Here is a 16,445-nt window from a genome sequence, read left to right on the forward strand (position 1 = left end):
ACCCTGGATCACCCCGCAGCTTCATCGTGAAATTTTTCACCGCAATCATCTGACGTTTCCTGGGAGGCCTATCGTAAACAGAGAAATAAAGTGACGTGGCTAAAGCGAACGGGAATGAAGTCGTTTTGCATGGACGACTCACCAAACAACACGGGGAATTTTGGAAGAAAATAAAGCCCCTTATCCATGGCAAAATAAAGTCTCGTTCTAAGATTGTATTGCTAGAGGAGGATAGGCTAATATCCGATCCCCTACAGGTAGCAGAAACATTCAACAACTTTTGATGGCAACTTGAATGTTGGATGTTGATGACTTTATGCATCACCCGATTCAGAGCATTGGCGAGAATCAAAAGAGCATAAGATAAGAGAGGGACACTTTGGTCCGCGCGCCATGTGATTCCGAATCTGGCTATTTTTAGTAACCACTACCCCACCACTGCGTGAAAGTATTTTTACTCACCCTACCCCCGCGCTTTGGCTTTGCCTCTGTTTTGTGACTTGAAACCGAAAAAACAACACCCTATTTGCACAAATACCATCGAAAATTTCATTCTAGCATCAAGGATACAGAAAGTTGCGGCATATAAAGGGGATGTACTACTTCGAGGATTGCAAGATTTCGAAAACGTTTAAAAAAAAAGTTTGCCAATATATCCCAACGGAGTTACGCATATCTGGTCCAGCCATTGCGCTACCGCTGACCAGCCTGAAGAACTATGAGAAATAAAAATGAGCCAGCATCAACTACAAGGGAAACATGTGGACCCCAACACCCCCCCCCCTCCCCCTCAAATCTTGATTTAAAAAAAGTTGCAAACTTTATTTTAACAGTAATAGCGAAAAGGAAAAGGTGAGTTAATAGTTCAACCGCTTCCGTTCTCGTGCCTAGTTTGGTGGAGAACGGTTGTAAATCTATCAGACATGTCACATTTTCACGTGAGGCTTTTGAATTCCCAAATCAATTCCATAGTTTCCATTGCCGATGACACATTCGTAAAGTCTTTCAATCTGTTTTCGAACATCACGTTTTATGCTGTTAGTTTGTATACAGTATACCACAAGGTCGCAACTCGGCTGACTAGTTCCTTCTAGTTAGAACGCAGCAAGCACGCAGTTGTTTTTGTCTCAATAATCTTCTTTTTGTTTTGTTTTATTGTTTCGTTCTTGTATTTTCCGACGCGTTCTCCGTGTTTACTAGAAAACTTGGCCATGTCACGTTGCGAAAAACGTGCTTCGGCTAGCAGGTAGGTAGCTGTTCGCGCGCCAAGGGTAATGCTCAGAGCACGCAACGAAATTTGGCCGAGTTTTTTTGTTTGTTTGTTTTTTAAGTTAACAGGGAAGTTAACTCACCAAAATTAGAGTAAAGATAAAACTTAGAGATTATGTGGCTTAGATGTTAACATAACAAACTCTGCTCCTCTTTCCCTTGCAGAAGCACTGGTTTCACTCTTTCAGAGCAAGTAATGAAGTGGGAGTAGTAAATATATACAATACATGTTATATTGCTTTTTATTAAACCTCTTATTTGTCTGGCTAATATATGCACATATTCTCAGGCCATTAAAAGTCGCCCGACTTTGGTCGTGCCACAGTCTAGCAACAAATATTCAAACGCACTGAAGTCCAGGAAAACGGTATGACCCTATATGTGTATCACAGGGAACGGAGGGTGACAAAATAAATACATTTCGCGTGAAGGTGTGGACCTTAGGTCTTCGCTCAAACCCGTCAAATGGCCATAAATTCTGTAACAATATATACAAACTAAATAAAGGACGCCACGATCCTTTATGTCATACTTTGGTATGAATAACCCTAGATTTGTAGCGAGGATGAACCTCATAACTGCAGCACGTGCGCCACTCATTCATATTTGTGGGCCCTGAAGCACAAAACGTGCAGTTTGGGCGCGGCGGGGAGCCCTTGAGTCGAGGTCGCTCATCTTCTCTTCCTCTATGCCGAGTCTACAGTCTGTGTCAATATCAAGATTTCATGTAGGACCCAGCTGTCAGACGTTTATTCTTTGATCCAGTGCTTCGTTCACTGCTGTGGAAAGAAAAAAAACCACTAAGTTCAGGATTGTTTTAGGTCCTTCATCATCGTTGTTGTGGTGATGATTGACGATTAATGTCATCATAATGGTTATAGCCATCATTATTGCTACCTTTGTTGTTGTTGTTATTATTGTTGCTGCCGCGGTCATGTAGATTGAGATCATTATTTTTACCGCCGTGATTGCAGTTCCCATTGTTATCGATTACACAGTTTTGAGATCCGGTTGAATTACTGATGTCATGTTATCGCCATGTTGCTGTTGTGGCTTATATTTTTGCTGTTTTCGTTATAACTGTTGCAGTAACTGTTGTTGTCGTCGTTTGTATTGTTGTTGTTGTCGCTACTGTTGTTGCTGTTCTAGTTGTTATAAGTGGTGCCTCTTCGGCATAATTACGAACTACAAACTATGGCCTCGTGTTTTAAAGTATTGTTGTTGTCGCTACAGTATTGTTGTTGCTGTCGTTATTATAATTGCTGTTGTCGCAATTGCTGATGTTGTTGTTAGTGTTGCAGTTGTTGTCAGTGTTGCCTCTTCCGCCTACTTACGATCTGTCTGGCTTCGTGTTTTTAGAGTTGCTCTTGGCGGCGTTGGCGATGGATACTCGTGCGGCAAGACTGCTCGCACTTGGAGAGTTTTTCCGCACCGTGCCTCCTATACTACTAGAGCTAGACGTCGAAGGCACAGAAGGCAAAGCCGAAGAGATGTTAGGGAGTCGCTGTAGACTTGACGATGGAGAGCTCTTGGGTGAGCTACTGCTTTTCGAGGTGACGGAAGACTTCTGAGATTGTTTGGATGACGAGGCCCCCCCTAAAAGACCCAAGGTCAAGGTCAAGATCGCTTGGAATAGCTGGCACAAAATGCAACTGCGTTTTACCTGCTAAGGAAGGGTGGGAGCCTGAAGTTGTTCTCTTCACTTGCTCTTTACCCGTTTTAGACTTGAGTGAGCCTAAAAGACAAGGAAAGTTATGTAAGATAAATCCCCAAGATATCGTGTTACCCAACACTAAAAATTGCGTGTAGTGTGATAGAACCCAGAGGAATTAAGGATCACATCATTCCTATTGGGCACGTTCTGCAAGAAGTTTAACGTAGACAGGTAGCATTGTATGAGGTGAAAGATCACATAATGCAATATAATAACTATGTCTTCTTAGTTTAAGCTAAAGGAAGAGTAAGACAACGGTAAAACGGAAGGAATGTCCAATTCCAGTTTTCTTTCATACACCAAACGTCGCTGTTCGGATCTCATGAATTGGCACCACTGCACAACGTACACAACTATTTTCTCTCTCTATTATTATCAGGTTGTTTAACATTTCAGGACTTTCGGCACAGGGTTCTTATAAGGTTACCAGTTGTACCTTTCTTCACCAGTTTGTCATCCCCTCTCGACTTCTTCCTGGCGTCTGATTGCTGGCGGCCTCCGCCCAACTCTTCGCGCTCCTTTTCCTCCTACAAATCACGCTCAAATGAGTGGGGAGGGAAATGTGGAACATGGGAAAACAGTTGCGGTGCCATACCATTGCTATTAACAGCCTTTCCTCCTCCTCTTTCTTCTGGTCGTTCACATCATCTTCGAACATCGTCCGGCGTGACATCTGGAAAGCGACATGACTTACTTTAATTCGAGCCTTTCGTTTCAAGGATATGCTACTTAAAGGGATTTCAAATGGTAAGGCTATATCTATCTATACTATCAAAATTCCTACGCAGCTAGAACGTTTCTGATTGAGCTAAAAAAAAAAGCCCGAATAAGTAAGTCCGGCTTACCAATTCAGGTAACAAAATTGAAATATGTTTTCAATAGTGTAACGTTTAATTTTTTTTTCGTGAATGTATTTAAAATGGTTTTGCTATATGTAACTCTTAATCTTACCGTATCCATGACGATCTCGATTTTATCTAACTTCATCACCGCCTGCAAATAAGTTCAGAGGATATAAGCCATCAAAAAAATCCAAAGCTATCCGTTAAAGTAGTTCAAATAGGCCCCAGCGAACCCAGCTGCACCGAATCATATGCGAACCCAGCTGCACCGAATCATATGCGAACCCAGCCGCACTGTAATCATATGTGAACCCAGCTACACTGTAATCATATGCGAACCCAGCCGCACTGTAATCATATGCGAACCCAGCTGCACTGTAATCATATGCGAACCCAGCTGCACTGTAGTCATATGCGAACCCGGCTGCACTGTAATCATATGAGAACCCAGCCGCACTGTAATCATATGTGAACCCAGCTGCACTGTAATCATATGCGAACCCAGCTGCACTGTAATCATATGCGAACCCAGCTGCACTGTAATCATATGCGAACCGAATGTTTACTACATACATCGCGAACTGCAGCACACACGTCAGGCTCTTGCTCTGAGCTGAGCAGGCGGCGCACACACTGCTCCAGCTGTTGCAAGAGCACACGATCCGAGAGCTTCAGCACGGACTTGAGCGTCGGCAGAACTGAGCAAAACTTGAGCCGCACATTAAGTACTTTATCCTGCAACACAAACAATGAAATAATTGAGCAAAATTCTCATCAAACAATTGATCAACTTCTACAACAATAAAATATTGAATCAAAATACACATCAGAACAAGTGATCAACATCCATAACAATAGATAAGTGAGCAAAACTCACATCAGAACAAGTGATCAACATCCACAACAATAGAAAATAATTCAAAATACACATCAGAACAAGTGGTCACCATCCACAACAATAAAATAAGTGTTATGAATGCACAGCCATAGAACGAGCGATTAGCTGAAACACCTTAATTAGAAACATGTACACGTTCCTACCGATGCTAGCTCCAATAAAAACTCGAAGAAATTCTCCTTGAAGAAACTTCTTGAGAATAATTCCATTATAAACTTGCAAATGTCAATGAATAGGAGTCGTGCTCGATAACTTTTGCCACGACCACATTCTGCGCAAATAAATGGAAAATAGATATATTAAGACACTGACGAATATATAGTAAGCCTCCTCTGTCTTGTGTTAATTGACTCGTCTGGCTACCCACCTTGTATCAGTCTGCAGCACAATTCCTGGCGCTGCTCATACCGTCTGTTGTACCGGATAAAAACGCACAATGTGCGTGCTGCTGCCAGCTTTACAGGTAAAACTCGCTATTAACAAGAACAAACAAATAGAGAAACTGAGAAAGAGGAATATAAGGGTGGTCTTCCTCTTCGTTATGTATTTACTATTTGAAAAAAAAATGTTTACCCTACAGTGTAGCCGCTTAATCGTAAATCTTCTTGGGTTTTTTTGCGAGTAAGGGGCTACACGAGAAATTATCTTCCCTCGCCTCCTTACGGTATTTAATTAAAACTCCTTGAACAACATAAACTTTACTTACATTTGAAGAGAGCAGCCTGAATAAAAGGGGCACAAACTTGTAGTAGATCTGATCTGAACTCAAGCAATTTGGGAAGCATGCAAACTTTTCAAGTAGTTCCACATGCAAACGCCAGTTACTGGAAGATGCAATCGCCAGCTCACACGCCACCAGTGAAGGGATGACGTCTGACAAATTATTCAACTGCAGGAAAGAATAAATCATATCCTTTATTCTCTATTTTTCATTGATATGGACTATTTCTGGGGCCATGGAGACAACGATTAAGATATTGGATCCAAAAGATTATTTCCTTCTTACAGTTGGGCTCAATTCTTTATTATTTCTGATGGAATGACTTTGTTTTAATGGTTTCAATTAAGAAAAGACAGGCTTAAGACATTGTATCTGCCTAAACAAACAACAAAAGCTGGTTTTACATTATGATTGTTACTTACCTTGGATGTAAGCCCGCATGTAGCTAGACACTCCAAGCTCTCTGGTAAATTATGAATAAGGCCTTGAAGAACCTAAGGGTAGCAACAAATAATGACTGTCTGGTATAAATAATAAACAATTTATTGAGATTGAACAAACAAAAACCTCACCTCAATAGATTCATCTTTTAATAATAACCCTAAATCTTGTTGTATTAATCCAGCATTTGAGCCTAATAACTTAGCGACCTGCCAAATAAGCAAAACAAAAGAAGAATAAGAAAATTAAACCAAAAAAGATACTGGATCTACAATCAGTGTTTTTCTATTATTTTTTATGACTCCTCCCAGGTAAGCCTTGTGGGAATAGCGCAACATCACCACATTGTTGTTAGCAAAATTTTGTCCAATGTGGCACAAGGGTGCAGACATCCCGACAATATCTTCTGATACAGCCTCTTATACAACAATACTAGTAAAACACAAGCTCTGATTGACTAAAAAGAGTTTGTGATAAGAGTAACACACGTTTGGTGACATGAAATGCAGGCTATATTTATGACTAGTAATAAATGAAAATACAATCACTTATAGCATAAGATAATACTGTACCTCATGTATTCCACATGCTATTGTCCTGCGCACCAACGCATGAGGGTCACCTCCCAGGGCATTGAAAGTCGGGTACAGCTCTGCACTAAAATTCTTTGGGCCAGCAAATAGCACCATGGCCTGAAGTGGAAAAAGTTTATAATCAAACCTGTCTTTTTCCCATCAGCATTTTAAAATGTTACTTACAGGTAAATTGAAAGCACAGCATCTACGGCACTCTGCGTCATCATCATCATGAATGGTTGCTCCGGACAAACTTGAACTCTGTATTTCAAAATAACAACAGAAAATATTAGTACTCTCTACTCTTAGTACAAGGTTCAGAGCATATTTTGCATTAGACATTTATTGGAACGAACACTAATACAACAAATAACAATTTAGCAGTATTTTATGGCAAACAACCTGAGTTAAGCAAGTACTATTAGCATGATAACAGCCCTGATTTTTATTTGCATCCCTAAGTCAAACGCTATAATGCATCGATTGCATCGCACTGGGGTTACCTGTAATGCCAGTGACAGGCTTCCAACTCTGTTATTCTTATTTGGACTTCCACATTTGCTAATTCTTCGATAATAGTCAAGGAACCATTTTTTCTGGACTTCATCAAAGTTCACTGCATGATAACACAGTTCGAAATGAAAGTTAGATCTTAAAGTGGTATTTCAAATAAGGTTGTGTTGTAACTGGCAGTGCTTCATGGGTATCAAACAAATAAACAAATGCAACCTTATTTGAAATAGGTGTATACATTACTGTACAAGACCATATCTTCAAAGTAAAGCCAAGCTATTATTTCTAAATATTTATATTTCCTGGTCAGTAACTAAAAAAAGCTTGTGCTACATGCTACAGTAAATAGTACCTGAAAGTCCATGACACAATTTTCCAAGTAGCTTGGCTACCATTATGAGAGACTCCTTTGAAGATTTTGGTGCATTTTCACAGAACCTTTTTACCAATGGTATTATAGTACTTGTGCAAGTATCTAAAAAATAAACAAGTTCTTTAGTAAAGAAGATTTGACATTTTTTATATTTTCATGATACCATCACCAATTGCCTTTATCACTCTTGCATACCATCATCAAGAAGGTTGAGCAGGTTGGTAATCGTCTCCATACCAGAAAGTCGAACACTAGTCTCCTCATCATTCGTCAGCTCTACAAGCTCAGGAATGACAGAAGTTTTGGTTGTCTCAGTTCTAAAAAAAAAAGAAGACAAATTACTTAAGCGCTTATAAGCTTTATACCTAGAAAGGTATGGCCTCCTGTAATGGCATTTTAAACAGAAGGGAGTCCTTCTAAATCTACGTCCTCAACTAGTTTCAAGTACAACATAAACCCTGCAGGCCTTTTTCAATTTTTTCATGCCCCCCCTCACACTTCCCCATATTTTCGGTGCTCCCCTCCCCCAAAAACCGAAGAAAGAAGGAACAAAGGAAGGAGCGGCAATGACAATGTCTAAGGAACGTGAGCAAGAGATTAGCTGCAAGCTAGACAAAAAGTGGAGAGGAAGGCATTGGATGAAAACATCAATTTATAAAAAGTGAAGGCACTCAATTTCTCAAAGATGCGACTAACTCCAGGTTGCAACTTGATAATGGTTGATGCTATAGATGATGTAAAAGAAGCAAAAAAGGCTTTTCGATCTTTTCCTTGCAAGAAAAGCACAGCATGAGAAAAGAAAGAGAGCAAGGAAAACAGGAGAATCAGATATGAGTGAGGATTTTGATGATAGAGAATGAGCGCTTATAGCATTAAAACGTGCCTAGAGACAACACCCAAAGGAATCAGTGACCCCCCTTTTTTAAATTCAAAAACCTTTCGATGCCCCCCTTTAGAATTGGGAAATTTTTCGAGGCCCCCGACAGTATCCTCACGCCCCCTCTTCCTCTGGATAATAAATAAACTTCCCCTAAGTGATGATGTTTACATTGTGACTGAAATTAGAATCTTATGACTTTCACAGATGGAAAGCAACACTTTCATATTCACCTAAATGTCAGATGTTAGACTAGATCTTAGAAACTTTTGCATACTTGCTCATAGTTTGCATGATTCAATGTAACTTACCCCAGAGCTCTTGCAATTGATTCCAACTCCTGACACATGCAGGCTCTGACTTCATAATCAACATCTTGGCAAAGTGAAGTAACCAGAGTCATGATTTCCTTTTTAATCCTGAAATAATACATGCATAATAGTCTCAGGCTGTGGGTAAAATAAAACAGCAAAAACAAGCTACTGTAAGTTATTTTTACAGATATATGTAGTTATGGATATGTAAAAGCATGTTAATGGAGGAAACAGTGACATTTCTCTCAACCTGCCTATAGTACAAGAAACTGTGGCTGAGATACTGTACTAAAGTGGTCTGTTAAAGGGGAACCGCAAGCTAAATACAACCAAGACTCATATTTAGATGTAAAAACAAAAAATACGCTTGCTGTAGGTGTTTTCGCGCGGTTATTATTCGTTTTTGAGAAATTCGATGTTTCGCCGCCATCTTGGATGTTTTGATCGTCAGCGCATAAACTGTCAGCGGTCGCTTTTGTGACGTACTGTATGAACAAGATGGCGTGGTCTAAGTTGCTCTTTGAGATTACCGCTGAAACTTTGTGGCAGCCATTTGTTTTCGTCTCATTCCACGTTGCATCAAACAACCTCACGTTGAATCATCCAAGCTCAAAACTACGCAAGAGCAGGCATATCACAACCAAACGACAATGGATCTGAGGAATCGGTGTACATGTGCGTAAAAACTTTGTCGTGCTGCTAATGAAGTTATTGCAAGCCTTAAAATGGGTAAAATAAGCTTTTAAGTACTTGAAACTTAAATCATTTTCCTTGTCTTATATTCTTCATTTCGAGTACTTTGCTTTGAAGTCAATTGTGTTACATGACATCCGAAATTGCATCCTTCATACGCTAGGCTAATATGAGAATTTATTTAGACACTTCGGGTTTTCATTCTTCTTTATTTTGCGAAATATCTTTAGTAATGTTACTGTAATAGCTTTGACTGGCTATGGTTTTAATCTGTATTTTATAATACGAATGGCGTTCATATTTCATAGTTCATATATCATTTATTTTTTATTATACATTATATATTATTTAAAATTTATACTGCAGTGATGCTGTAATGGTTTTCAGTCAATAAAGTACAACCATCATTTTATTGGCTACTTTTTACACAATTATTTGAACTCATGGATGCCTACTGTAGTGTTTCAATATAGCCTCTTGACTGTCTGCTGGTATTTGGACTCTTTCATAATATGAAAGTACTGTAAGTTATAATAAATACACTCCCTTTTTTATAAGACCTTTTTTATAAGAACGTCCAGACTGGGGTTTCACCAAATTTTAAGAACATGCTAAGAACATGCCAATGCTCAGATAGCAGCAAAATATTTTTTTCATTAGAGTTATGCTCTAAAAATGAAAAATCAAGCTAGTGACTTAAAATACTATTGTACAAACAGTCATTTTATTTGTTCATTTGGTGGCAATCACAATGTGTTGTGCTGCTTATCATTTTCTGAAATGTGGTTGATGACTGCATTCCCCACCTCTGCATGATAAAAGTCCAATCAAATGTTACCAGAATGTTTAAATGCAAGGATTGCACTGATGAAGAACCTAAAAAGAATAACTTCATGCTTCACACCTGTACCACAATAAAAGGTTGTGCAGCTGTGCTATATATGTGAATCTACAATTATTTTGACTATGTGGAATATACTAACAGACTTGTTTCAATAAAATTGCAAATATCTGAATCTCACACAGCACTAAATTGCTTGGAGTGATCTCCTAGGGTTATGGGTCAGTGTTAGACTTTTACTTGAACACAACCAACATCAATCATTAATAGATTGGGCAAAAAGATCAACCCTTTTAGTTTTCTATGGACAAAATCATGTTGGCACCACACATTGCCAATAGCTGAACTAGTTTTTATATGATTTTGTATAGTGTACCCCTTGCCTGTAGCCTGGAGTGTGTCAATGAGGGGGAGGTGGTTGTTGGATTGGGGCTGCAATTCCCTTGAAAATGCTCAATGCTCAGCAGAAATCTTATATTCATTCTTTTGTTGAACCAATAAATGGCGGAAATAGAGAGGAGTTGTATTGTCTTATTTTATATGAACATTTATTTGCTTAGTGCTACCTACTATGTGAACACAATAAAAGCTTTGCTAACTAGGTGCTAAAGTCACCAAGTGCCAAAAGCTAGAGACAGAGATTTTGAAATAAAACCCCTATTTCTATCATTCTAAACCCCCTCTATCTATTTTCCTTTAAGACCCCTTCTAGACAAAGAAAAATTGTCCCGGGAGCTGACTAGTGAGGCTTACTAGGGAAGTCTTGATGCTGTTATGGCGACTCCAAATTTGTTATAGTTGTTTATATTTTACCAAGATGGTGAACACAATACCATGCACGCTCTCTACTGCATGATTACTTGAAATGCACTGAAAAAAAGGGTTGCTTTTTACAAGAATTTTACCGTAAATATAAGCCTGTTTTTATGATTTGGCGCTTTAATTCCAGTAAGCATGTTAATCATAGTCTCTAGTAGAGTTTGGTATTTCAGAACTGAAGAATTAAATTGAATCTGGTACTTTGAGTTTTTTTGGCCAAATCATCTAATAAACCAGACAGCAATTTTAATTCCGAAACAATTGATGACTGATTATTTCATTGTATCAACACTCTCCGAGACTATGAAATATTTTCAAGAGATTGGAACCATTCAAGGAAAGAGGAGTTGTTTTTGATTCTGCACACATAGCCCACATATAAACTGTATTATGCTTGCTATACCCAGGTAGATTTTTTTGTCTTATTATTGGGTAGCATATAACTTATTATGTTATCCTTCAGGTTCTTTATACCAGTTCTCCTGCTCTGTTCAATCCCCGAAGAACGGCCCTCATTTTACAACAGCTTTTAATGCAAAGACTCACTGCGACGAGAGTATACAATCAAATACACAACTTTTAGCAGTTCATCTACATAATTTTATTAGAAGGCCTGTTCGGCAGTAAGAGCCAGCATACAATAAGTAAGTATAAATAAAATCAACAAATAATCTAAAAAAATCTACTTCATTGACTATTTCCCTCGCTAAAAAAGCTGAATGTAAACACTTACTTTTATCGATTTTTTTTCCAATTTGCTAAATGCCTTCTATTTACAACAGTATTTCAAAATATTTCAAAATATCACTTACAGTTTTTCTAGTACGTGGAAAAGTACTTAGATCCAGGTAGTTGTGGCGGATCAAACGATGAGTTCTATGTTGTAAGCTTATCGAACAGTCGTTTGAGTACATGAAGTTGCACATAATGGGTTTGACTTCATGGTCTTCTGTCACACTTTTTCGATCTTGTTTTAAACAGTTTTCCCCTAATTGATGTACTGCGTCCTACGGAGTAGTTTGATGTGCTGAAACCTCGGTGATTACAACTCGCAGCAAGTTTACAGGGAGTAGTCCGAGTGTTACTCGAAGAGGCGCGCCCGCGATGAGAAAAATATTTGCATAAGGCGGGAACAAACGCCACCTTGTTCATACTGTACGTCACAAAAGCGACCGCTGACAGCTTATGTGCTGACGAGCAAAACATCCAAGATGGCGGCGTAACATCGAATTTCTCAAAAAAGAATTATAACCGCGCGAAAACACCTAGGTTAAGCGTATTTTTTGTTTTTACATCTAAGTATAAGACCTGGTTGTATTTAGCTTGCAGTTACCCTTTAACAAACATGACAAAACAAAACATACCAGAATGGCTCAAATTTTGGAGCAATATGTCCAAGTAGTTTACAGCTTGCAAGCCGAGAGCTGACTGACTGTGAAAGTTGTCCCTTGGATATAGCAACAGGCAAGACCTGCAAAACAAATCAATCAATTTACACTAATAATAAAAGGAATCAGAGAAACAGTAAAACTGTGGTATTGCTCACCTCTCGTTTAATAACATCCTTGGGCAGATAGTCTATAGAGATGAGTAGTGTGTCTAGCCAGGCATTACCTATAACTACAACAGAGAGAACAATAGTGAGCATACCAGCGATTGTCTATTTCACGTAATTAAATGGGTACCCAATAAAAAATGAAAAATTCATTATTATTTTTAGAACTGTCATAATACCACATGATTGCAGATACTGGCAAATGTGCGCATTCCAAAATGATTATCTGTATTGTGATTGGCTAAGCCTGCTCTTGATTTTTTAAAGAGCTCTTTAGGTTTGTAACTGTCACATTAAAATATTTTCTTCACAAAATAAAATATTTTATTTACAATATGGAATCTATGCCTAGGGGCATAGCCAGGGGAAGGCTCAAGGGACTCGGGATCCCTTTCCAGCAGCCAAAGATAAAGTTAATGTATGGCACAGTTTTCAAAATCCTAAGAAAATGTCTTCTAAGGGCCTTTATGGCCCCCTCCTGCCTACACATGCCCCTGATGCCTCAGTTTATTGTTATCAGAAAGGTATTTTACTTGGCAATTTGAGCTACTGTAACCTCTAATATCTTAATTCATCTTAAGCCAACTAAATGTCACAGACACTAGTCTTCACTTGAATGTTGTATTGTCACCTGGATTGCCAAACTTGACAACAAAATGTATACAAGAGTTCTATCCATAAATACACATCAAGCAAGAATATCTTACCTGAGTCTTTGTTGTCAATGTTGTGCAAAATAATGGGCAGGAATGATGATGCAAATAAATATGTTGGGAGTGAAGTATTTTGGAGGATCTTCACAAAGGATTTATTGGCTGATAGCTGGATATGCACTGGTGCTATATATAAATATTCCTGAAAAGATAAATGAAGGCAAAACTTATACGACCTTGTTTTCTAACATTAACAAATTATGGATGTGAGAATTTCAGGCTTCATAAAAAATAAAAATAAGATATTTATACAGCATTTTGAGACAATTTTTCAGTGCAAAGAGGTGCATTCTGAGTGAGCCTTCTACTTATCAAACAATAAGAGAGCAGTACTAAAGCTCTGTAAAAAGGGGCACATCTTCGTGGATGTCCCGGTCATAGACTAATAGCTAAGATCAAGTCATTGGTTCATAATTAATTTCAATCCCATAATTTATTTCCATATCAAATGAGTCAGCCCTAAAAAGGATAACTGCAAAGCAAAAAGGGAAGTTCCATCAGGAAGACATTGATTGCTTCTTACTACTCACTCTTAGTAAAGGTACAACTCTTCGATTAACATCTGCACTGTTTGTCTCCAGAAGCTTTGGAAGGTTAGTGATCACACTAAGTTTTTGAATTTCCACACCAGAGCTGTCAAACAATTAAACAAATATTAAGGCAGAGTTGTTTTTTAAAAATAAATCCTACATAAAAGGTTTTATAATTAAATTGTTAACCTCTTTTGGCCCTTGCCAAACCATTTGTCATGAAAATCTGTACATGTCATAAGAAAGAGTATGAGACCCACAATCATAAAATTAAAAGAAATTACATAGAATGAAAAACAATAAATTCAACAAATACAGCAATCCCAACCCCCTTAAAAAATACTGGTAACATATAAGTAGGATCAAAGAAAGGAAACTACAGCATACAAATAACATAATCAATAAATGCTTGACTGAGATCACAGATAAAATGCCCAGGATTTCTGAGATGAAAATGATATAAAAAGAAATATCTTTATGCAGGGCCTTTCAGCCTTTAAGGGCAGGAGGGACACCTCCCCCCAATATTTTTTCTTGAATTATAAGAAAATTGCCATCAGGGGCGTAGCTGTGCCCCGCTCCAGTATTTCGATTCCTGTTAAAGCCCTGATATGGGTTGACAAACAAAGCCATGAGTATTTTTCTGGTTGCAGTAAGCTTTTATACAGCACAAATATGTTTAAAATGTTTTTCCAACCAATCACATGATATATTCAAATAGGCTAACCAATCACTTGGTATAACTAGAAAGACTACACACAAGCTGCAGAAAAACTAGATGGTCCGGGTAGGCGTGATGTAGACAAGCATTAATTCAACACAATCGAGCTCCATTCAGTTGCTGCTAGACACTAATGAAAAAGCAGGCCCCTTGAAATGTCTGTAATACCTATTTTTAGCGCTATTTAAAATTATAATCATATTACTTCGCCTCTATGAAACAGAGTAGTTGCACTGGGGTTTCTAGTGTTATCCCAAACATACAGTAATATGTTATCATTATCATTATTTTGGGGGCTCACAGTTTTACCAACTTTATGTTCTGAAAGAACATTAATTGTTCTTCCCTGTCACACTATAAGCATAGTTTCTCTCACTGGCAAAAATTCAATTGGATATAAAAAAGTTCTAACTTTTGCTCTATTTTTTAAATCAAATTAGCAATTAGTCTTAAAATATATATCAGCAAATACCATCTCTCTATTTGTTTGCATACATATCTAGTATCTAGTATCTCAACCACTATATTATCATCATTTGAAAATGATAATTATAAAAAAAAACAGAGAGCCACTGAGATAACGAGATATAAAAAAAGCCTAAATTAGTTAACAAGTAATGCATAGAAGATGTAAAAAGTAAGGAAAATAGAAACCGAAATAGCCATTTTCTCTAAAAATACAGGTCTAAAAAAATAAATGATACAGAATGAGTTTAAAATATTTCAAAATATTGTTACCCTAGCTAGGCATTATTGTACAGAAGATTGGAATATTACATGTGAAAAGCACACATGTCAAAATGCTTTGATGACATGTGTGGCCAATATAATAAACTTTAATAGCTCCTAAAATGATTTCGTATAACCATACAACAACAAAATAGAACCCATAGGATGCAGTTTATCATAATTTTATTTTCAAACAAAACCAGAAAAAACACTTCAATTATCGCGAAAAACGTATTGTACATTCAAATCCTAATGTTGCCTACAATAAAACTAATTTCGCTGATAATCATAATAATACACCAAAAAGATAGAAAAATCCTGCTATATGTTAAAAGCGTTTGTTGTTGGTAACTCCTTGAAATAATAATTTGATCTGATTGATTTTCAGCTGTATCCATTGAATTGTTCGACTGAAAATCCCGCAAAATAACAATCCACATTGATTGTTTACGGTTGCCCAGGTACTAACAGTACTTATAGTACAGCGTTATTTCCACATATCTTGTAAACATAACTGACCCATAATTAAGATTTCTGTTTAACTATTATTACTCCATACAGCACAGATATCAGTGTACAGTGGAAAACAGTGAAAACAAATCACAGTTCTAAAGATAAATTAGCTATCCAACCAAAAAAGGGTCGAGGACGGCGTTTTGAAATTCCTGTCAAGATTATTGTGGTAGTGAAAATAAGTTCAGCAGTTTAATGTAATGTAGACATTAATGCATTGTTTCGGTCCCAAAATGACTGGCTTATTAATGAAAATAAAGACAGGCCTGGAAGATTATCGCTCATTTTGTCAATAACGGTTTGGTTTTTACCTGGGACTCAGTGAAAGCATCGGCACACTCACCTTACAAGAAGAACTGCTCGCTCTACGGTATCGAGATTTTCGTCCACTGTGAGCCTTTCTATCTCTTCAGGTGACTAACCAAAAATTAAACAAGTAAGATAGAGCCCTCACACCGCATCCATCACAAATAAATATGCTTATCACGTCTATTTAGCAAACAAAACCAACCTTGAGTCCTCGTATTGAGCGCTCAGAGCGCAGTTCTTCAACATCCTCATCTCCAAGAGGGCCTGCTCCGACCCAATCCATGTCACAACTTAATAGGGCTTTGCCAGCTCCATTTCATTTTGGGAGCTACAATTCTTTTATAAATCGTATTTGGGTTAAACATGGCCGCCCATATTCGGCCAAAAACAACACAAAGTGTGGTCTAATCCATCGCTACAGCGAGTCCATTGACGCTCTTTCTTCGGTAAACTTTCCTCTCGCGCCCTGGAAATTACCCACAATG

At 37.9% G+C, this 16,445-nt stretch overlaps 1 protein-coding gene across 2 annotated transcripts; it reads right to left on the reverse strand.

Moving 5' to 3' along the window:
• Positions 1 to 1,495: 1,495 nt before the first annotated feature.
• Positions 1,496 to 16,438, reverse strand: LOC5508503 (serine/threonine-protein phosphatase 4 regulatory subunit 4). Of its 2 annotated transcripts, none has more exons than XM_032377262.2 (24): positions 16,163 to 16,438; positions 15,995 to 16,068; positions 13,689 to 13,791; positions 13,153 to 13,300; positions 12,437 to 12,510; positions 12,255 to 12,361; positions 8,535 to 8,642; positions 7,542 to 7,663; positions 7,326 to 7,448; positions 6,964 to 7,076; positions 6,644 to 6,721; positions 6,458 to 6,577; positions 6,017 to 6,094; positions 5,867 to 5,938; positions 5,430 to 5,612; positions 5,091 to 5,196; positions 4,867 to 4,994; positions 4,399 to 4,560; positions 3,935 to 3,976; positions 3,579 to 3,656; positions 3,420 to 3,510; positions 2,933 to 3,004; positions 2,604 to 2,865; positions 1,496 to 2,045 (listed from the first exon to the last, which is right to left on the reverse strand). In XM_032377262.2, exons 1-24 carry the CDS (start codon positions 16,241 to 16,243, stop codon positions 1,985 to 1,987), a joined length of 2,586 nt encoding a protein of 861 aa, XP_032233153.2. In that variant the 5' UTR covers positions 16,244 to 16,438; the 3' UTR covers positions 1,496 to 1,984. The 2 variants fall into 2 exon arrangements, with proteins under 2 accessions (XP_032233153.2, XP_032233152.2); XM_032377261.2 differs by having other exon boundaries at positions 1,496 to 2,048; positions 16,163 to 16,437.
• Between the last annotated feature and the right edge of the window lie 7 nt (positions 16,439 to 16,445).

This window comes from Nematostella vectensis, chromosome 2, assembly GCF_932526225.1.
Source record: "Nematostella vectensis chromosome 2, jaNemVect1.1, whole genome shotgun sequence".
Taxonomy (NCBI): Eukaryota; Metazoa; Cnidaria; class Anthozoa; order Actiniaria; family Edwardsiidae; genus Nematostella; species Nematostella vectensis.

Coding starts and splice junctions, on each gene's coding strand:
- LOC5508503 (XM_032377261.2), bottom strand. CDS start 16,243: ATGGATTGGGTCGGAGCAGGCCCTCTTGGAGATGAGGATGTTGAAGAA. Junction 6,722..6,963: donor GCCTGTCACTGGCATTACAG/GTAACCCCAGTG, acceptor TTTGAAATACAG/AGTTCAAGTTTGTCCGGAGC. Junction 3,977..4,398: donor TGTGTGCTGCAGTTCGCGAT/GTATGTAGTAAA, acceptor ACTTATTTGCAG/GCGGTGATGAAGTTAGATAA.